The 22,402-nt window shown below is 41.2% G+C and overlaps 2 protein-coding genes and 1 non-coding gene across 4 annotated transcripts in view; 1 reads left to right on the forward strand and 2 right to left on the reverse strand.

Annotated features, from left to right (window-relative positions):
* ift172 (intraflagellar transport 172) overlaps positions 1–271 on the reverse strand; it is a 44,203-nt gene extending 43,932 nt beyond the window's left edge. The window contains exon 1 of the mRNA XM_042389835.1: positions 98–271. Within this exon, the coding sequence (XP_042245769.1) occupies positions 98–136 (39 nt within the window). The 5' untranslated portion in view covers positions 137–271. The remainder of the gene's footprint in view (positions 1–97) is intronic.
* Positions 272–347: 76 nt separating this feature from the next.
* cad (carbamoyl-phosphate synthetase 2, aspartate transcarbamylase, and dihydroorotase) overlaps positions 348–22,402 on the forward strand; it is a 28,852-nt gene continuing 6,797 nt past the window's right edge. The window contains exons 1-33 of one of the 2 annotated variants that reach the window (XM_042389834.1): positions 348–424; positions 3,788–3,927; positions 4,266–4,395; positions 4,626–4,768; positions 4,896–5,037; positions 6,459–6,630; positions 7,868–8,053; positions 8,138–8,247; positions 9,168–9,310; positions 9,399–9,530; positions 9,642–9,875; positions 10,016–10,237; positions 11,269–11,457; positions 11,545–11,669; positions 11,917–12,050; positions 12,243–12,355; positions 13,373–13,537; positions 13,621–13,706; positions 13,906–14,152; positions 14,575–14,673; positions 15,232–15,456; positions 16,687–16,869; positions 16,956–17,174; positions 18,195–18,362; positions 18,442–18,624; positions 19,085–19,189; positions 19,777–20,022; positions 20,134–20,215; positions 20,738–20,904; positions 21,126–21,290; positions 21,679–21,810; positions 21,909–22,110; positions 22,203–22,393. In XM_042389834.1, coding sequence (XP_042245768.1) covers positions 3,802–3,927; positions 4,266–4,395; positions 4,626–4,768; positions 4,896–5,037; positions 6,459–6,630; positions 7,868–8,053; positions 8,138–8,247; positions 9,168–9,310; positions 9,399–9,530; positions 9,642–9,875; positions 10,016–10,237; positions 11,269–11,457; positions 11,545–11,669; positions 11,917–12,050; positions 12,243–12,355; positions 13,373–13,537; positions 13,621–13,706; positions 13,906–14,152; positions 14,575–14,673; positions 15,232–15,456; positions 16,687–16,869; positions 16,956–17,174; positions 18,195–18,362; positions 18,442–18,624; positions 19,085–19,189; positions 19,777–20,022; positions 20,134–20,215; positions 20,738–20,904; positions 21,126–21,290; positions 21,679–21,810; positions 21,909–22,110; positions 22,203–22,393 — 5,166 coding nt within the window. In that variant the 5' untranslated portion in view covers positions 348–424; positions 3,788–3,801. Of the gene's footprint in view, positions 425–2,221; positions 2,655–3,787; positions 3,928–4,265; positions 4,396–4,625; positions 4,769–4,895; positions 5,038–6,458; positions 6,631–7,867; positions 8,054–8,137; positions 8,248–9,167; positions 9,311–9,398; positions 9,531–9,641; positions 9,876–10,015; positions 10,238–11,268; positions 11,458–11,544; positions 11,670–11,916; positions 12,051–12,242; positions 12,356–13,372; positions 13,538–13,620; positions 13,707–13,905; positions 14,153–14,574; positions 14,674–15,231; positions 15,457–16,686; positions 16,870–16,955; positions 17,175–18,194; positions 18,363–18,441; positions 18,625–19,084; positions 19,190–19,776; positions 20,023–20,133; positions 20,216–20,737; positions 20,905–21,125; positions 21,291–21,678; positions 21,811–21,908; positions 22,111–22,202; positions 22,394–22,402 lie in introns of those variants that run through there. The other variant, XM_042389833.1, reaches the window with a different exon arrangement.
* Positions 827–898, reverse strand: trnaa-ugc. The gene has a single exon. It is a non-coding gene; the product is annotated as a tRNA-Ala (tRNA).

The following is a 22,402-nucleotide window of genomic DNA, read 5'->3' on the forward strand; positions in this document are numbered from 1 at the left end:
AGATGTTATAAGATCATTAACGCACACTTTTTTTTTACAGTAACTGATCTGGCTCTGTAGCATCAGCTAGCATAAGCTAACCTGTCACTGAACTTACCTGGGGGGTTAAAAGTGTCTTTAGATGCTTCAGTTGCATTTTTGGAAGTCTGTCGGAAGCTCGTTGTTGGGGGAAGAATGATATTAGTGCGGATATAAAGAGGAATCTCTAAATTATGGTCATTTTGTCGACCAGCTCTACAGCTAGCAGGGAGGACATCTTTGTAGTAAACATAACGGTGATCTCCTTAGTTACCGTAGCTGCTGCGTTTAAGACTGTGGGAAATCTCAGCGGTTTGGTCAAATGGGTTTTCTCTGCTGTGTCATTTAGCTTCGAAAAATTTATTTCAGACAGAAATAGAAACTAAAGAAGAACAGTGCGGCTATTGTAAGTAAATGTCGAGTGTACAGGCTGCTTTGGAATGTAAGTAACATGCCATTTCCCCCCAAAGTCGCCATATTCAGCTTGTAACGGTTAACGTTAATTAATTTATCTTAAATTAAGCTAGTTGTCAGAGACAATGCAGAAAGATTCACGACTAAAATCTGTGTTGGAGACAATCTAAACTTCAGTCTTTACGGAGCTTTTCTTAGACTTCATGTCCTTTTTTCAAAGTTGTGACATATCTCCATCATATATAGCGAGCTACGTAATAAATAACTGACACAAACATACAATATTATATGTTTACGTTACATTTGTGACCTTTTCGCAGTTCATAAAAGAGCAGTCCGATGTGTTACACGCTCACATAGCCAAGATTTATCTTTCTGCAACAAGAAAAGATTGTGGAGATGCCGGGGATTGAACCCGGGGCCTCATACATGCAAAGCATGCGCTCTACCACTGAGCTACATCCCCACTCATACTTCCTTAAAAGAAAGTAGCCTATTTATTCGTAGCACTTATATATTTTGCTTTAAATGACTGTGGACACACTGTGGAGTTTGATCCCCATCACTTACATTGAAAGCACATTTGAAGAAGATCTTTTAATATCCAGTATGAACAGGAGGAATGATTACAGCGAGGAAAACCTCTTTCACTGTTCATATGGACACCTGACTGCTGGTTTAAGACACACTTGAAAAATTGAGAACACGTCCTTTACCGACAGACTAGTTGGACTTGAAAGATAAAAGCTATCAGCACATGTTCAGTCCAGATTTGATCTGTTTCTCTGATAAGGGACAAACAGTGTCTGTGTCAGAGCAGGTCACACAGAGTCTGTGGCCTGATTCTGTGACCTGGTTCGGATTTTCCATCGCAGATGCTAAACAGTGCAAAATGGGCTGAGAGTTATAATGTTTGTCCCTTATATTATTTGGGAGACAAACTGAATACAATGGGCCATTTTTGATATTTTAGTCGATTGTAATTGAAAATAATAGCACAATATATAAGTTTGAAGGTACATTTGATGTACTGTTTCAAATAGCAACCAACAATATACATCCCATAAACATAGTAACTTTATTTAAGTAGCTTTTATTTAGTTAAAATATTGAACGGAAACGCGTTATGTTGTTGCGTCAAATTCCAGGTGTTACACAATAATTGGTGACTAGTCAGAGTCTGTGGCCTGCAGTGTTGGAATAAGTACTCACTTCCTTTACTTAAAGTATCAGTGCCACAATGTAAAATTACTTAATTACAAGTAAAAATCCTGCATTTAAAATCCTACTTAAAGTACTAAAGTAAAAGTTCTAATTTTGCAGAAAATGAGTTTATCTGTAAAAGTAGTACTTTAACTTTATTTTTTTAAGTAAATTCATCGGGAATATTCTACACTTTTACTTAAATAGGATTTTAAATGTAGGATTTTTACTTGTAATGAAGTATTTTTACTTTGAGGTACTGATACTTTTACTTAAGTAAAGGATCTGAGCACTTCTTTGTGAGTACCGCAGGTAACAGAATCTGTCTGGTCACCAAATACGGTGTAACACCTGGGTTCGCAATATTTTTTTTCCCCAGGACGGCGAAGTTATGACCCGCCCTACTCTGCCTCTGATTGGCTGACCTTGATATTCTTACTGTGACTCTAACCAATCTCACCCCTCATACCTAAAGCTAACCAACCAAATCCAACGAAGGCAACATCTACTAGCCAATCAGAGGCAGAGGGGGGGCGGGTCATACCTTCGCCATCCTAGGAAAAAAACTTTGCGTAGGGTCGTATGGTTCATGCGGCGGGCCCACTCACTTCCACACTGCTGGCGGCGTGTGGAGCACCTTCTCCCATCCTCCCGTCCGACTAACCGGCAAATTACCTAACAAAACCCCTCTTTTTGCGTCTTATTGTCTTTCGTGTTCACACCGGACCCAGTTAGGACGCGGACAGGGCTCTGCTCGGCCGGCGGTCACATCTGGAGTTTCATCTGCATCTCCTATCTACCGGCGCGGCGTGAGTTTCACGTGTTCACCCGCCGGCCGTAGCTCATTCCGGATCTGAAACATCCCTCAATCTTTTCCGGTAACAGTCATTGAAGTTTAGTTAGCATCTGCTAATCTGAGGAGGGAAAAATGACAAAGATGGCAACCTTGATGTTAGAGGACGGTACGACGTTTAAAGGCCGCCTTTTTGGTGCAGATGTGTCGGTGTCGGGAGAAGTTGGTGAGTGTTAGCTAAACTTTAAAGGCCCCCTCCACTCAAAAATCTGTATTTCCTCTTGTTCTTTCAGTTGATTATTTAATCTTCACTGTGCAGAATGATGTACGTGCAGAGTCGTTTTTTTTTAAACATTCATCTGCTGAAGGATGAAAGTTTCTCTGAGCTCATTAAAAATCCGATTTTTAAGGGGCGGGGTTTGTGACATCACAACTAATTTGGAGCCAATCCTGGTCCAATAATCAATTCACACAAGTGTGATGTGGAAATTTGAATGAAACTTGTGGATTTGCTGTAATCCATAATAAATAAAGCAAAAATTAGAAGAAAGCTTGACAATAAATCAAAATTTTATGTGTCATAAATATGTTTCTTCTTTCTGTATCCTGTCCTGTCCAATCATCTTGCAACCTTTTTGATTAATCTAGCGACCCCTGGTGGTTGGGAACCACTGCTCTGTAGCACCGTGCCAAACTCCATTCAAACATCTGTCAATTAAACGGAATATAACCTTGTCAGCCCACATAGAGATGATCTATCAAGCAGCACGTTTTCAGTATCATTACAACCCTGCTTGTTATCTCACTTTATCACTCAGTCACCTCTTGTGTGTTCAGGGGCGGATTTAGTGATTTGGGGACCCCAGACAAACTCTGACATGCTTTATTTTCAGCCTTTCTCTAACTGGGAATGTTGGTATTTGCTTTTTCTTAAGTAAAACTGAGGCAGTTGTTTAACTTGCCTAACGGTAAATCCGCCCCTGGATGTGTTTTGGCAGATGAATGTGTAGATAAGAACTTGGAATTTTGTGAAAATTGGACTATGTTGTAACAAGCCAAATTGAAGATTAGGCAATAATGACTTGATACAAGGCCACATCATGTTCTACCAGACATGTGCTTGTGCTGCTGTGCAACGCAGCATGAAAGCGATTGATTTTCCAGCGTAGTTTGGTGCGACAGACGACACACTGCTGATGGTTTAATAGAGTCCTTTAACACGTGGACTGCAACCACACCACAAACCACGGCTTTAAACATGAACAAAGAGCTGAATCACTGTGTCACATGTCTGCCTACTCAGGGATAATAAAGTATATCATACTGTATCATGTATTGATGAATATTATGTGTGCTCAGTATTCCAGACAGGAATGGTCGGATACCCCGAAGCTCTCACTGACCCGTCCTACCACTGCCAGCTGCTGACACTCACCTACCCTCTGGTGGGAAACTACGGTGTCCCGAAGGATGAAGAGGGAGAGTTTGGACTGAGCAAGGTGAACAGTTAAAGTTATTTATGGAAACTTGAGATCTCTGTAATTTGGAGAAGAGGAGGAAACGATGATCATAGTATTTCTTAGTGGTGTGAAAGGGTTTTACTATAAAACAAATGAAGATGCTTTTAGGAAGGTTATTACAATCTGTGGTTTACGTAGCACCCTAGAAAACCTCAGGACTAACAGGAACTTTTATTTTGAAGACCAAATGGATTAGAGGACTTGAGATAAATAAAAAAGAAAAACAGATCTTATAGTTGTTTCTGTGTAAAGACGACAGAACAGAGATTTCCTCATATCGGTGCTGCCTGTTGATGTGTTTTTGTTTTGTCGCTCAGTGGTTCGAGTCGTCTAAGATCCACGCTGCAGCTCTGATTATCGGAGAGCTGTCGGAGGATCCCAGTCACTGGAGCTCAGTCAAACCGCTGGACCAGTGGCTGAAAGAACAAGGTGTTCCTGGACTACAAGGTCAGTTGAATGCAATTCATTTAGTAGAACAGAGGTCATAAATAAAGGCAGAATTAAACCTGAGCGTAGCCTTACGCTAGAAATGAAACAGATATTCAAGTTTTAAATGAAGATATAGTTTCAGACCTTATGTTTAAATCATAATTTAAATCATAAATTTAAAAAATAGAGCATTTTACTACTCGACAGACCAGAAAACATCAACAATAAATGGTTTTCTGCTTCTCCAGGCATCGACACTCGCCGTCTGACCAAAAAGATCAGAGAGAAGGGCACCATGCTGGGGAAGCTGGTGGTGGACGGGACTCCTGAAGACAGCGTTCCCTTCGCTAACCCAGACCAGAGGAACCTGGTCCAGGAGGTCTCCATGAAGGTAACTGAACGGTTGCTTGATGTAGTAGACAGAAATAGCACCAGTGAACCCTGTGAGCCACCTACTTACTTTTTGAAGGTGGTTATTTAGTGGAGATTGTGGTTTCTTCTCCTCTGATCGTCTCCAGGAGCCCAAAGTTTTCAATCCCAGCGGTAGTCTGAGAATCACAGTGATGGACTGCGGCATCAAATACAACCAGATCCGCTGCCTGGCTGAGAGAGGAGCCCGTGTTACTGTCGTACCCTGGGATCACCCGCTGGACAGCACAGGTCAACAACACACACACACACACACACACACACACACACACACACACACACACACACACACTGCTACTGCTGCTGATCATGGACTGGATTCTGCAGCTAGAATCTTGACAAAATCCAGAAAATTTGACCATATCACAGCCGTTCTGGCCTCTTCACTGGTGACTGGTGCAAGCTACAGCTGATTTTTAATGTTCTTCTTTTAACTTATAAGGCCTTGCATGGTCTTGCACCACCTTACCTACCAGAGCTAAGTACTCCATATACACCAGCACGCCCTCTGTGCTCTCTCAATGCTGGAGTCCTGGTCGTTCCTTCATTTAACAATAAATCAGTTGGCTTCAGAACATTTTCCCACTGTGCCCCTTTATCTCTGGAACGGCCTCATACATGTTAAAGAAGCAAATCAAGACTGAAAACTTTATTCACTACATTACAGCCTCTCCTAAAACTTAGCCAGGTTTATCACCTTTTAACATCTATTAAACATTGATGTTTTTAATGTGGTTGATTCACTTTTAATACTTACTATTGTAAATGGATTACTGTATGTTGTTCTTTTAACTGTAAAGTGTGTTGGGACCATTCTGCATGGTGACTCTGCACTTTAAATAAATTGAATTAGTGGCAGATATAAATGAGAGCAGAGGAAATAAACGCAGTGACGGTTGTGTTTGAGGCAACTTACAAGATGTAAAGAATGATCACAGTAAACCTGGTCTGTTTGCTCTGGTCTGAGCTGCTAAACTTGTTGCGTTTAAACCTGGTTCGGTTTTCTTTTCACACAGAAAAGTATTCAAGCAAACAGAAATGCATCAGGAAGTAAAAGCCAGGTGTTCATGAGTTAGTTGTATCTTTGGCAGGAACAAGCAGCTCATACATGTAGAGGATTGAGATCTGAGGCCACTTCCTCACAGAGTTTTGGTTCACAGCCGAGTACGATGCTGCGTTTAGACCTGAACAGATTGTACCAAGAGGAGAAAATGAATTAGAGTCAACTGCACTAAACACCTTTTAACACTCTCAGCATTTGCTTATTTGTTAGTCAAACTTGTAAACAAAGAGTTGCACTTTCTGTTTATTTGATTTATTGACAGTGTTTTAATATATAAACTGGTAAAAATGCAACATGTCAGACTTGGATAGAACAGTAAAGTCCTCGACTCGTTTCCATTCGTGTCTCTGCTGTTAACACAGACCACCGACATTTATCACCATGACGACAGGCGTTCGTTATCTGTAGCTGCAGTCGTTGTAAAGGAACTCCCTCGTCTGCTGAAGAATCGCAGACTGGTTCATAAGAACAATAACTGATTTCTTGTCCTATAAATATCAGAAATGTCAAAAACTCACTGTAACTGGAATGAGTCGATGGAGGTGATTGGCTGATTTTTTTTGTGTGTGTGTGTTGTTGTGTTTTCCAGATTTCGACGGTTTGTTCATCAGTAACGGTCCCGGGGATCCGCAGCTCTGCCAGTCCACCATCAACAACGTGAGGAAGGTGGTCTGCGTGGATCGACCCAAACCCGTCTTCGGCATCTGTCTCGGACACCAGCTGCTGTCTTTAGTCATCGGAGCGAAGACCTACAAGATGAAGTCAGTTCCTCAAACACACACTCCGCTCTAACTGACAAATAGTTTTGGTCTAATCTTCTGTATCCTTTTCTTCCTATAATTTATTGATAAACCATGAAGTGAAATGCGTTTAAAACGAGCAGAGCATCAAAGTTCATTTAATTTGGAGCATATTACTGGAATCTCCTCATGTCTGGAGCTCAATCTGTCTCTTGCTGAGCTTATAGAGGATTATTTTGGAACAGGACAAAGACAGAAATGTGTCCCCGGTGACCTGAGCCAGGGACGCTCTTCAAACCCCCGTTACTCTCTACACACACTTTCTTTGGAAGAGCTGTGATGTGAAACTTTCTGCTGTTCTCAGCAGTCTGTAGCGTCGGACTGACTGACTGGACTTGTTATGAATAAGACTGAACAAACACTCGGGCTCACAAGGCGAGGCGGTGCGCTCCTCGCCGCTGAACTCCGCAGCCACATCTGTGGGATTAGAGAGTGCCCCCCCTCCCAACCCCCACCCCTCCCTCCCTCCGAGACGCCACCGGTGGCTGCTTTATCAGGCTCGCTGTGAAGGTCGTGGTGGACGGCGAATGTTCCCAGTACCCCGCTGGAATGTTGTTGGCATCACAACAGAAAACGGGATTGTGGGATTGCAACAAAATTTTTAATCACAGATAGTTGAGGAGACTGCAGGTGTGTCAGTGTTTGTCCCTGATAGACGGTTTGTCTCGATGTGGACTGAAAGACCTCGTCTGTATGAACCTGGATTATAGTCTGGTACATGCACGTCATCAGAGCAAATAACACTTATTTTTATCTGCAATTAATTTGCTGCTGCTGTTTTCTTGACTAATTGATTGATGTTTTATTTACTATTATGTACGACAGAGAAAAGCATGACATCGTCACATTTTAAGAAGCTGAAACCAGCAAATTTTTGGAAATTTTTTGCTTTAAAAAAATCACTAAAACAATTAATTTTCTGTCGATCAACTAATCGATTGATCTTTGCAGCTCTTGAATTATGAAGGATTTGAAAGAAATAGCTTGTCAGAGTTTGTGTTGATGTCATTATGTTCCTCTAATTACACTTAACTACCATTAATATCTCGTTAGGATGTGTTCAGGTTAATGTCTGGAGTGCTGATTAATAAATATACGATACATCATTCTCATATCCTTTATATCAAACACCAACTGGACCAGATATTATTAAACTGTTAAAAGTATTTAATTTAATTTCCGCTCTCTTGTCTGTCAGGTACGGTAACCGTGGTCACAACCAGCCGTGCATCCATAAGGGGACAGACCGCTGCTTCATCACCAGTCAGAACCACGGGTTCGCCGTCGACCCCGACACGCTGCCGACGGACTGGGACGTCCTGTTCACCAACGCCAACGACCACACCAACGAGGGCATCGTCCACAACACGCAACCCATGTTCAGGTAACGGGAGACGCACACGTCTTCACTGTGACGTTATATGTGAGTAAAACATGTGATTAAAGTCTGTGTGATGCGTGTTTTCAGTGTTCAGTTCCACCCGGAGCACATGGCCGGTCCCACTGATCTGGTCAGTCTGTTCGACGTCTTCCTCGACACCGTCAGAGAACACAAAGACGGAAACGCTGCCAAATCTGGTAACGAGGAATTTTAACCACATTATGTCTCTGACGTTAACTTCATGTGTGAAACATGTTCATCACATCTAATTATGTGTCATAAAAGCACAAAACTAAAACACCAAACAGCTGATAATAGATATTTAAAGCAAATTATTTCTTGCTATTCACTTTCCAGTATAACTGTTTATTTTTCAATAATAATAATAATAATAATAATAATAATAATAATAATAATAATAATATATTTATAAAGAGCTTTTCAAAGCACTCAAGTAGACACATGTCAAAATATAATATATTAAAAAAAAAGAGTTATTGGCATGATTTTTCTCTTAAGAGTAAAAATAAACAATGAAAAAAAAATATTACTCTATGATTTAATAATTCATGCATGAAAGGGTTAAAAAAAATCCCCATAAATTGTCAGAAAATGGCAAAAAAAAAAATTTAATTTCCCAGAGTCAAAGATGGCTCCTACAAGTGTCTCGTTTTGTCCGACCAACAGTTCAAAAATAAACCAAATATTCAGTTTTATTTACTATTATATACGACAAAGAAAAACATCACGTTGTCACATTTTAAGAAGCTGAAACAGCAAATTTTGGGGAATTTTTTTGCTTTAAAACTCTCAAGTGGACACACGTCAAAATACAATATATTAAAAAAAAAAAAAAAAAGTTATTGACTTGATTTTTCACTTGTTTAAGAGTAAAAATAAACAATGAAAATATATATTCATAACCAAAAACACATTTTTTTAAATCTACATCAAGCAACCTTAAATTTATCTTAAGAATCAGATTCAGCCTTTATTGACCAGTTTATTGTTTTTTGATAGATATCTGTTGAACAGTATAATATCTCTTATGTTATATTCACCAGACATCGTAGTAATTCTGTGACGCATCACGGCTTCCTGTTTGTTTATTCAACAGTGAAGCAGCGTCTCATGGACCACCTCACCTTCCCGGGTTCCTCGAAGCCTGAGAAGATGTCCCGACCCAGGAAGGTCCTCATCCTGGGCTCTGGAGGACTTTCCATCGGACAGGCGGGAGAGTTCGACTACTCCGGCTCTCAGGTCTGTCAGAGAATCCTGATAGTCTGCAGGTCTGGTTTCTGGTTTCTCTCCGGTATCCCAGCTGACAGGATCTTGTTTTGTTTTCCAGGCTATCAAGGCTCTGAAGGAGGAGAACATCCAGACTGTGCTGATCAACCCGAACATCGCCACTGTCCAGACCTCCAAGGGGCTGGCGGACAAAGTTTACTTCCTGCCAATCACGCCGGAGTATGTCACTCAGGTATAAAAGAACTCTTAATAACTATAATTCACATGATATGCTAATAAGTGATAAGATGAGAGAAGTTATTATTATTGTGAAGTAAGAGCTTCTCTTCTTTTTCACTCTCAGGTGATAAAGAACGAGCGTCCGGACGGCGTTCTCCTGACCTTCGGCGGGCAGACGGCTCTGAACTGCGGCGTGGAGCTGACCAAGCTGGGCGTCCTGGAGAAGTATAACGTCAAGGTTCTGGGAACGCCGGTGGTCTCCATCGAGATGACGGAGGACAGGAAGATCTTCGTGGAGAAGATGGAGGAGATCAATGAACACGTGGCTCCCAGTGAAGCAGCGCTGTCTGTGGAGCAGGTGAGGAGACGCACACACACACGCACACGCACACACACACACACACACACACACACAAATAAACACACACACACACAAATCACATTTATTGTGTTTTCTTCTCCACTCTCTGATGTGTGAATGTGTTTACCTGGTGTCAGGCGGTGGCGGCTGCAGAGCGTCTGGGTTACCCCGTCCTGGTGCGTTCAGCCTTCGCTCTGGGCGGTTTGGGCTCCGGCTTCGCCAACAACCGGGAGGAGCTGACATCTCTGGTGACGTCGGCCTTCGCCCACACCTCCCAGGTGCTGGTGGACAAATCCCTGAAAGGCTGGAAGGAGATCGAGTATGAGGTCGTCCGAGACGCCTACGACAACTGTGTCACTGTGAGTAAAGAAGAGAGTTTTTATAAAGGGATGCACGATATTGGATTTTTTGCCGATATTTCCAACTCATTATGGCCGATACTGATATATGCACATTTTTTTTCCAGCTGGCTGAGGAGACTATTACGCATGCAAGCATAGATTGTACTAAGTATGATTAAGAAAGACAATATATGAAGGAAGAACTTAAGAAGACTGGAGTTCAGGAGCTCAGCATTAAAACTTTAATGAACCTGCCAAGTGGGAGCAGCAGTAGAGTTTTCATTGAGTTTATTAGACAGACAGGATTAATGTGTAGGATTTAATCTCTGGTCCACACTCCGGACCAGAAGGTGGCGCTAATGCACCGAATACGCTGGTTGACAACCGCCGTTATAAACCAAAAAGATTTTTTTTTCCAAACAGAGTGGTGCATCCTGTCAGTTTCCTATCTGCGCAGCCGAATATAGCAGCTCCTCTACAGACTGTTTCACCCTGACAGCCGATACCGATGACGTGCTGATAATATTGTGCATCCCTGTTTATCTGCATTGTTCTTTAATATCACATCTGTGGAAATAATCTCAGTTTTAAGGTAATTCAAAATACATTTGCACATGTACAGGACCTGATGACTACAGTCACAAATAATAACAGTATATTTTAAAGGTTAAGTGTAATATTACTGAACTTAAAATACCAGTTCGCTTCACTGTGGTGTTAAAAGACATTTTGAGAACTTCAACAATTAGTTGATTTCAACAGAAAATTAATCAGAATCTGTTTTGATAATTAATTAAATCGTTTCAGTCTTTTTTGGGTTTTTTTTTTAAGCAAAAATGATGAAATGTGCTGGTTGTAGATTTACAAATGTGAGGATTTTACGCTTTTTATGTGTCAAACATGATAATAAATTGAGTATCTTTAGATTTTAGACTTGATCAGACAAAACATTATAACAATCATTTTTCACTGTATTCTGACATTTTATATACAAAACAATCAATCAGGAAAATAATCTGCAGATGAACTCATTCAGTCTTGTTGTTTAGGTTTGTAACATGGAGAATATCGACCCTCTGGGCATCCATACTGGAGAATCTATCGTGGTGGCGCCCAGTCAGACGCTGAACGACCACGAGTACAACATGCTGAGGAACACGGCCATCAAAGTCATCAGACACCTCGGCATCGTGGGAGAATGTAACATCCAGTACGCCCTCAACCCCGAATCTGAACAGGTGAAGAGTCACAAACACCTTCAGTCTTCATCCCGAAGCACAAACACACGGATTCTGTTGTAATTTGTGTTTTTGAATGTTTTTCAGTATTACATCATCGAGGTGAACGCCCGTCTGTCGAGAAGTTCGGCCCTGGCCAGTAAGGCGACTGGTTATCCTTTAGCTTACGTAGCGGCTAAACTGGGTCTCGGGATCCCGCTGCCTCAACTCAAGTACGTCTGTCACTGTTATTATAATTAACGAGTAAATGTGTCTTTGAGTCGCCGTTCAACCTCTGCTACGTCTGTTTGATTCTAAATAATAGAAAAACATGTACATTCTTGGTAATTTATTGGTATCAAATGTGATTGATATGCGGCTCTACTCGGAGCCACTGTTATTATTTATTTACTTATTTATCTTCATCGATATACATACATTACATATCATTATTAATAATATTGTCACGTGCGTCTGCAGGAACTCTGTTACCAACTCGACCACAGCGAACTTCGAGCCCAGTCTGGACTACTGTGTGGTGAAGGTTCCTCGCTGGGATCTCAGTAAATTCCTCCGAGTTTCCACCAAGATCGGCAGCTCCATGAAGAGCGTCGGTGAGACTGAATGTTGTTATTTTATGTGTTTTTGCTTTAATGAATGAATAGAAAGAAGATACTGTAACGTCATCCTGCTATAATAAGAGGACGCTGTGAACTAAATCACAGACTCGACATGATGAATCCTCGCTGCAGCTGTTCTGCCAGCTGTGATATGTTTCTCAGTGTTTGGATGTTTTTTGGGGACAGGTGAGGTGATGGCTATCGGTCGCAGCTTTGAGGAAGCTTTCCAGAAAGCTCTGAGGATGGTGGATGAGAACTGTGTAGGATTCGACCACACTATCAAACCTGTGTCTGAAAAGGTAAAAACACAGAGATTGTTTCCTCCATTTTTCTGTTTTTATTCATCATGTTGAACTGAATCTGGCTGAACGTGTTCACTGCTGATTGTGTCTTTAAACCTGTAGTGAGTCGCTCAGTGTTGCTCTTCCCATCAAACATCACCAGTGAGGAATGTCAGTAGTTTAGATGAGCTCTGTGTCTTAATGTCTGAATCCTAATTAATTCGAATTTAATTAAATTTCATTAGTATTTTGGAGAAAAGCATTATTTAAAGTCTCCTTCAACTCAAATATTTGTTTAGCTTATTGCTGCTTCACTTGAATGTTTGAGCAGAATGATGTTTGTTTTTATGTTCATAAAACTTTAAAACAAAAACTATATTTGCAAAAAACTTAATCTTACATTTATGAGTGGAAATGATGCAACACTTCCATCTGAAAATCACAAGTTACTGCTTCCTGTCGACATGATAAACAACCATCGTCATGGTGATTTAAACTGGACCAGCAGATGGTGCTGATTGGCTGCTGAGTCTGTACAGTCAGGAGGATCAATCATACTGCTGATGATGCTACAAGACTCTCTGATTAGAGAGGATATTTTTTATTTTACTGTGTGGCTGATATCTACATAAATATATTTACATTTTTTGTTTATTACTCGGCAAGATGCTCCTAGCAGACACATCATGTATCTCAATCAAAATGTTTTTATCAATCACACAATCAGACGTTTCCTTGGTGTGATGGTTCTGTTGTATTAAATTTTATGTTTTATATTATTGTCTCTGATTAATCTGCAACACCAGGATGGAATTTCTCTTCCAGATGTTGTTACTGTATGTTTGGGTTTGAGAGACGGCAGAGACGGTTTGATGAGTGTAACAGATTATTAACGCAGGGGGAAGACGGTCGTTCTTTCATATCCTGTGTGCTTGTAACAAAAACTGATGTAATATCTGGAATGTAAAGTGGAAAATTTTGTACCCAAAAAGTCACAAATTGTGATATCATCATATTTCTCTCTCTGCTCACCAGGAGCTGCAGACTCCGACAGACAAGCGGATCTTCGTTCTGGCGGCGGCGTTCAGAGCCGGATACACGGTGGACCAGCTGTACGAACTCACCAAGATCGACCGCTGGTTCCTGCACAAGATGAAGAACATCGCCGACCACGAGAAGCTGCTGGAGACTTACAACCAGGTGAGTTTAATAACCGCTAACAGCAGCAGCAGTGAAGGTTCAGTTTATTTGATCTTGATGACATTTCTTGATGACGTCACCAGGACGAGAGCGCCATGCCTCCGGAGGTGATGCGTAAGGCCAAACAGCTCGGCTTCTCTGACAAGCAGATAGCACAAGCTGTGCAGAGGTGGGTGGAAAACTCTCTACAGACCTGAGGACTCATTAACGAATCAGTTTTAAGACAGAAGTAGCGAGAATTTGGCTTCACAAACTGTAAATTTGTCGACCAGATTGACTAAATGTCTGCAGTTTTGAGAGTTTAAAAAACAGAACTGATGCTCAGAAGTTTGTTTTTTCTTCTAAATCTGTTTTTTTTCCTCCCTCAGCACTGAGCTGGCGGTGAGAAAGCTGCGTCGCGATTGGTCCATCCTGCCCGTAGTCAAGCAGATCGATACGGTTGCGGCCGAATGGCCCGCCTGCACCAACTACCTGTACCTGACCTATCACGGCACAGAGAACGACCTGAGCTTCGACGACCAGCACGTCATGGTGATCGGATCGGGCGTTTACCGCATCGGCAGCAGCGTGGAGTTTGATTGGTGCGCGGTGGGATGCATCACGGAGCTCAGGAAGGTGAGTCTTCATCGATGCGGATCCTTCATCTCTTATTGATTCAGGTTCAAGTTTGTCTTTATTAAGTGATTCATTTGATTTGAAATGATAAAAACGATATGTGAAACTGTAATGAAAAGCTAATATTTATGTTTTAAATAAAGAACATATTAATTTTTATATAGATATCAGATAAAACAGCTTTTGAATTTTCTTTTACGTCATTTGCTAACATCTCTTCATCAATAAGTCTCTTCCTGTACGGTTTAAACCTTCAACTAAAAAACATGCAGAAACTTTGTCTAATTAAACTTTATCATAAGAGCTGCTGTTATATTTCTGGAAACAGATTCTTCTCATGAAAACAATCTGATTCTTAGCTGTTTTTACGTGTTTGGAGCCAATAAATTAAATATTTTCTGATGTCGTCGTATTTGTTGCAGATGGGTTGTAAGACCATCATGGTGAACTACAACCCCGAGACCGTCAGCACCGACTACGACATGTGTGACCGTCTCTACTTCGATGAAATCTCCTTCGAGGTAACTTTAAACGAACTTTTCATTTAGCTGCAGATGAGTTTTAACCAAACTGTGAGATTTAATGACTCAACTTGATTTTATTCTACTATCTTATAAATAACAATAATAATAAATTACTTTTTTACTATTTCCAATGAGAAAACAGGCAAATTTGTACATTTTTATTCCCATAAAGTCAGAAAAAACAACATGAATCACCGGATATGATGATGGGAGATTATATTTGGGGGCTGATTCGTGAAAAAACGACTTTTTGTGGTCACTTTTGTATAACTTTAATATTAATAGGTGTTATTTTGTTGTTTTTTCTGACTTTATGTGAATGAAAATGTGCAAATTTGCTTGTTTTCCTTTTTGAAAAAGGTAAAAATTCAGAATATAATTGTCCAGGTAACAAAAGCAAAGTTTGAAGGGAGTAATTTTCTATCATTTTTAAGCACACATAATAACACTTAGTACCCAGGAACAAAAACTGTGTTACATGGTGTTATGAGCTTTATAGAAGCAGGGATGTTACTGCGGAGGCGTTATCGATGTAAACGAGTCTTCCCGTCTCAGGTGGTGATGGACATCTACGAGATGGAGAACCCCGAAGGCGTCATCCTGTCTATGGGAGGCCAGCTGCCCAACAACATCGCCATGTCGCTGCACCGCCAGCAGTGTCGCATCCTGGGAACGTCGCCCGAGTTCATCGACTGCGCCGAAAACAGGTTCAAGTTCTCCAGAATGCTGGACACCATCGGCATCAGCCAGCCGCAGTGGAAGGAGCTGTCAGACACCGAGGTACCACGCCGTCACTACAGACCAGAATATAAATATATATGTTTTAAACCTCTTGAAAATTAATTGTTTCCATGACAGTGAAAAGTTAGCTGATAAATTAGCAAATCATCAGCTATTTTGATAATTGAATAATCGTTTAAGTCTTTAAAGATTTGCTGGTTTCAGCTTCTCAAATGTGAAGATTTGAAGCTTTTCTTTGTCATATATAATTATAATCTGAACATCTGATCAGATAAAACATTTGAAGACATCAACTGGATCTGTCAGAACTTATCATTCAGGCATTTTCACTATTTTCTGACATTTTATAGACAAAAAAGGTTAATCGATAAAAATAATCTGCAGATCAATCAGAAATAAAAAATAATCAGTTGCAGCCCTAAAAGAAAAGAAGTCAAAATATAATCATCCAGGTATTTATTCTTTCACCCAGAATGTGTAAAAGAATAAAAAGCCTGCGAATCAACATTTAAACCACTGGAGGCAAAATTCCTGACGACATTTCAATGAGATGATTATCAGGGAATATTTGGCAAACTGTTTAACTGTATTTTAAATTTAAAAAGACACATTTATTTATAATAATGATGATAATAATAATAATAATAATAATAATAATAATAATAATAATAATAATAATAACTTTATTTATATATCACCTTTTTAAAAACAAAGTTTACAAAGTGCTTTGACAGACGAGGCAAAAGCAGAACAATGAAACAGAAAACAGATCCGACCTTAAAAAGATGGCGGCCGAAGGCAAAGAAAGACAATAAAGAGATGATAAAAAGTTTAAAAGAAAGATGATCTAAAGACAACATTACATAAAAGCAAGTCTGTAAAAAAATGGGTTTTAAGAAATGATTTAAAATAAGTTACTGATTCTGCAGCCTTATCTCCTCAGGCGGGTCGTTTTAAAGTCGATGATGGAAAAAGCACCTTTTAGATTTAAGCCTCGACTTTGGAACAGCCTGAAGGACCAACCTGAGGATCTAAGGCTGCGGGCTGCGTATCTGTTATGTAGCTTGGAGCTTCAGACCCAGATGTTCTTTAAAAGTGATCAGTAAAATCTTAAAATCAATTCTAAAACGAACAGGGAGCCAATGGGAGAGAAGCCAGAATCAGGGTGATGATGTGATGTCGTCTGTTAAAACCAGTAAGAAGCTGCTGCTGCTGCTGCTGCGTTCTGGAAAAAATACCAACATATTCATTTTTGTCCTCTTCCTCCAGTCTGCTGCCAAGTTTTGTGAGACTGTGGGTTATCCCTGCCTGGTTCGTCCCTCCTACGTTCTCAGCGGGGCGGCCATGAACGTCGCCTACAGTGACAGCGACCTGGAGAAATACCTGAGCAGCGCCGTCGCCGTGTCCAAAGAACATCCTGTCGTCATCTCCAAATTCATACAGGAAGCCAAGGTTAGATAAAAAAAAGACTGTAGATGAAGTTGAGCTCTTAAGAATTCACCAAACACAGTAATTACAGTAGTTCTTGTATTTGGCAGGAAATAGACGTGGACGCCGTAGCGTGTGACGGAGTAGTGATGGCCATCGCGGTGTCCGAACACGTGGAGAACGCCGGCGTCCACTCCGGTGACGCCACATTAGTGACGCCACCCCAGGACCTCAATCAGAAGACCATAGAGAGGATCAAGATGATCGTCCACGCCATCGGCCAGGAGCTGCAGGTCACCGGACCCTTCAACCTGCAGCTGATCGCCAAGGTGAGGAACACGCCGGAAGACCTGAGTTACAGGAAATAGATCATTCAGTGTCTTAAAGCTGCTATAATCAATAGTTTTATAGAAACAGTGGATAAAATGACTATTTGTGTGTGAAAGGGGGTCGCTGGTAGGAATAATTATCACTAAGCTCTGTGGGGCGTTTTAGCATCTTTCAGCTCATTGTTTTGGTTTTCAAAGACCCGACTTTACTGTTTTGGTTTGTTGTTTCTGTTCTGATCTGTTCTTAACATCAAAAACACAAAGTTTACAACCAGCTGCTGAACATAACGGAGCTTTTAGCAGCTAAAGAGATTTCAGAGATGGTGGAGACCAAAACGGAGCTGAAAGCAGAGTGAATATAGACCTGAAGTTTGTCAGATGGTCAGAAACTCGACGCTAATGTTGCCTCATATCTGCTGAATGTGTGTCGTTATACAGCGACTCCTTCGTTCCTTCTGCCATCAGGCTGTTAAACCTTGATGTCAGTATGTGGAATGAATAATATTTCCATACTCGTGGAGTTTTATTGTCTTAACTAATCATTCTGGGGCTTCTTATTGCTGGGACTAGGATTTTACTTATTTATTATGGATCTATTTTATTTATTTACATGTCTGTGAGTACCTGTGTACTGACTGACTCTGGCATAGATCTGTCTGTTATTTGTTTGTTTGTTTGTTTGTTTCTTATGCGTGGTCTGGGTACACCGCCAAACTGAATTGTCCTTTCAGGATAAATAAAGTTGTCTGAGTCTGAAAAGGCTAAAAAGTATTTATGTTGTACTTTTAATACAGATTAAGATTCTCAGGAATATATTAGAGAATTATATGAAGACTTGTTTTATCTGTTCTGTGCACTCAGCCATCGCTGAGACTCAGTCTGACACAGTGATTGATTTTGAAAGCGTTAATTAAAGCGATGAGTCAGAGGTGGAACGACGGCCAGGAAACAACAGGACAAAAAAAACTCTGTTCATGTTATTTTGTCATTATTAAGTGTTGCTGTGAACCTTGTTTCCAGGACGACCAGCTGAAGGTGATCGAGTGCAACGTCCGAGTCTCCCGCTCCTTTCCTTTCATATCCAAGACGCTGGGTGTCGACCTCGTCGCCCTGGCGACGCAGGTCATCATGGGGGAGGAAGTAGAGCCTGTGGGCCTGATGAGAGGAAAAGGGATTGTGGGCGTCAAGGTAACCGAACCAACCGAGTCCTCATAACTTAAAGCTTATCATGTCAGCTCCATCTAACCATATGTCACATGTCCTTCAGGTTCCTCAGTTCTCGTTCTCTCGGCTGGCCGGCGCTGACGTGGTGCTCGGGGTGGAGATGACCAGTACCGGAGAAGTGGCCTGTTTTGGGGAGAACCGATACGAGGCTTACCTCAAAGCCATGCTCTCCACGGGCTTCAAGATCCCCAAGAAGAACATCCTGCTCTCCATCGGCAGCTATAAGGTATTTTTAGGATGTGACGCAACGATCTGTCAGGTGTCTTTTTGACCTATAAAACTGTAACACACTGATGGATTTGAAGGAGCTGAGAGTTAGACATGTGAACGTTGTGAGCCAGCTGGCAGTTGAAGTAATACATTTTAGAGGAACATATTACTAAAAGTGGCACATTAAAGTACATTTGCAGTCTTGCATAATAATGAACAGATGGTTATTTTTGGTGGAAATGCACCGCGGAACAAGAAATCCTTAACAAAACAAAAGAATTAAGTGTCCTTTGAGTTTTAACTAGTGAATAAATACAGTAATCAAACTGTTCAGAAAGCAATTCAATGATTATTTATTGCAGAAATAAAGAATAACACATTTGAAGCATTTATGTCGGTCAGTTGGTGGTCACATGATTGCTGCATCATTTTATCAATAAGACGTTTAAAGCAGATGTTTTGTGTGTTTTTTACAGAACAAGAGCGAGCTGCTGCCCACCGTTCAGGCTCTGGAGTCTCTGGGTTACGACCTGTACGCCAGTCTGGGAACCGCCGACTTCTACACAGAACACGGAGTCAAGGTGAGAGACGATGTTTATATACCAGCAGTTAACAATGAAAAAGTATATCAATAAATCTGGTGATAAGGATTTATCGGAGCAGGATTTGCAGGTATATTATAGTGCATATCATCACTAAATAAAGTAAAACCAAGGATCTCTGCTGTAACAAACCTTTGTGTTTTAAGTGTTCAGCTTTGTCCTGTAATGACACATGAGCACAAGACTTTGGAAGCTTTTATGACTAATATGTATGACGGTAAACTAGCTGCTTTTTATCTTTGATAGAACAAATTCCAGCTCCTGACTGTCTTTATTTTACAGCTTTATGTTGAAATGTAACATTAAATAATAGATGATGCCAGTTGAACATCTAGTTTTACCTGTAAAAAAAGGATGATTCAGTATTTTAATTTAACTTTAATTTAGTCCCATTGAGGTCAGAAACATCAGGCACAGAAATAAAACAACACTGAAAGCCAGAAAACAAAGTTATAAAGACTAAAACAACAATACTAAGAAAACTCATCTGAGCTAAAAATAGACAATTAATAAAGGAGTCATTGACCTCTTTTCTTTTCTTTTGTCTAATCCGTCGTCGTCTCCAGGTGACGGCGGTGGACTGGCCCTTCGAGGAAGAAGACAGCGAGTGTCCCACCAAGGAGAAGCAGCGCAGCATCATGAACTACTTGGAGGAAAACCACTTCGACCTGGTCATCAACCTCTCCATGAGGAACAGCGGAGGACGCCGGCTGTCCTCCTTCGTCACCAAAGGCTACAGGACGAGACGCATGGCCATCGATTACTCGGTCCCTCTCATCATCGATATCAAATGCACCAAACTTTTTGTTCAGGTGAGTTGATCTTCTTATTCCAGTTTACATCGAATTAATCAAAAGCCAGTTAAACCCTTCATACAGTTAGTTGGCAACATGAGTCATATAAATTGATTTTTTTTTTTGCAGGCACTTCATCAGATCGGTAGAAGTCCACCAGTGAAAACTCACATCGACAGCATGGCCTCGCAGACGCTGGTCCGTCTGCCTGGTGAGTCACTGATAACCAGCAACAAGCAGCTCACTTCTGTTGCAGCTACAAAACTCAGACAACAGACGATTTATTCTTTCTCTTTTTCAGATTTTCATAACGTAATTGGTCGCAGGCTGTAACGAGGCAGACGTGCTGCAAAAATAGACGAAAATCAGTGGAATAATTTAACCGGTTGCTGCAGATGCAACTGTCATAATTGAGGATTTTTTTAAAAGATATTTATTCTTCTGTCTGTTAAAACAAAGTACAACATTGGGAAGGTTTAGTGGACTTTTGTTGGTCCATTGAATAATGTATCTATTGATTCATACACATGGTTATTAATTGTGAGTACTCTACTAATCTCCTGGTTATTATCAGATTTCTGTTCGTGTGGATAGAAACATCACATCCTTCTAGCAGAAACCTGATATTATGAGAATCATATAAGAGTTATAAATATACATCTGTGTGTGTGTGTAATTGTACTTACTGTCTGCTTCCAAATATCACATTTTTCTTTTTCCGGTTGAATCTCAGGTCTGATCGATGTCCATGTTCACTTGCGGGAGCCCGGTGCGACGCACAAGGAGGACTTCTCGTCCGGTACGGCGGCGGCTCTGGCGGGAGGAGTGACCATGGTGTGTGCGATGCCCAACACGTCCCCCGCCATCACCGACCCCAATACTCTGGCTCTGGTGCAGAAGGTACAAATAAAAACAACATGTTTATCTCCTCTTTGGTCTTGTTGATTGTTTTTTGTCAGTTAAAACATGACTCATCAGTCTGAACGGTGACTCATCAAGATCAACTGAATGTTTTACGTGTTAATTTATCGCCTTTGTTTTGTGTCAGATGCTGTTTTTTCACAGTTTTTTCTCCTGGTGAACTGAAAACATAACTCTTATTTCATATTTTTTTTTATCAGCTGGCCAAAGCGGGCTGCCGCTGTGACTACGCTCTGTATGTAGGAGCCGCTTCAGACAACGCCGCCGTCCTGCCGACCATCGCCAGCCAGGCCGCCGGTCTGAAGATGTACCTGAACGACACGTACTCCAACCTCAAGATGGACAACGTGTCTCTGTGGATGGAGGTAGGATCAGTCTGTACTGAACCAGATTCATGACAACACAGAAGAACAATATTTATTTATTTATTTATAATATTTTTAATATTTTGTACTTTTGTTGTTGAAATTCACCTTTAAAAAAAGTGCATAAAGGCAGTTAAAGTGCTGGTCTGCTGTCAGTTCACTACTGTGAGACACTAAACATGTTTATTCCTCACAAGCTTAAAGAGTTAAAAGAGGTTTATTATTTATTTAATTTACAGTTTTATTGTTATGTTCATGTGTTCATCAAAAATATAATTATAGTTTGGTTGAGAAACTGAGATTTATTCCATTAACTTCAGTGTTCAGTATTTAGTGGCTCAGCGTTTCCCCCTCTGAACACTAAACCAACCGTCTGCTCTGTATGAAGCACTTTGAGAAGTGGCCCAAACAGATGCCCATCGTAGCTCACGCTGAGAAGCAGACGGTCGCCGCCATCCTGATGGTGGCGCAGCTCTACCAGCGGCCGGTCCACATCTGCCACGTGGCCAAGAAGGAGGAGGTAAGAGACAGTCAGTGTAGGATGAATGATTCAGTTTATTTGTTTCTTGGATTATTAGTTATTACTGATCTGAATTTCTTAATTTCTTCTTTTTTCAGATCCTGATCATCCGAGCTTCCAAGCAGAAGGGCGTCCAGGTCACGTGCGAGGTGGCGCCTCATCACCTCTTCCTGTGTGAGGAAGACGTTGCCGACATCGGCGACGGACGGGCGCAAGTCCGACCCATGCTGGGAACACGCGAGGACATGGAGGCGCTCTGGGAAAACCTGGACATCATCGACTGCTTCGCCACGGACCACGGTCAGTAAACGCACCGTCTGTCTGATCGCTGACAGCAGAAACTCGACATTTTAGCTCATTTTAACTATTTTATTTTCATCATGTGTCGTTAGCTCCCCACTCCGTCGAGGAGAAGAACGGCGATCATCCTCCTCCAGGTTACCCCGGCCTGGAGACGATGCTGCCGCTGCTGCTGACCGCCGTCAGCGATGGACGTCTGACTCTGGACGATATCATCAGACGTCTTTACGACAACCCGCGCAGGATCTTCAACCTGCCTGTTCAGGAAAACACCTACGTGGAGGTAAATGCA

This window comes from Thunnus maccoyii, chromosome 17, assembly GCF_910596095.1.
Source record: "Thunnus maccoyii chromosome 17, fThuMac1.1, whole genome shotgun sequence".
Taxonomy (NCBI): domain Eukaryota; kingdom Metazoa; phylum Chordata; class Actinopteri; order Scombriformes; family Scombridae; genus Thunnus; species Thunnus maccoyii.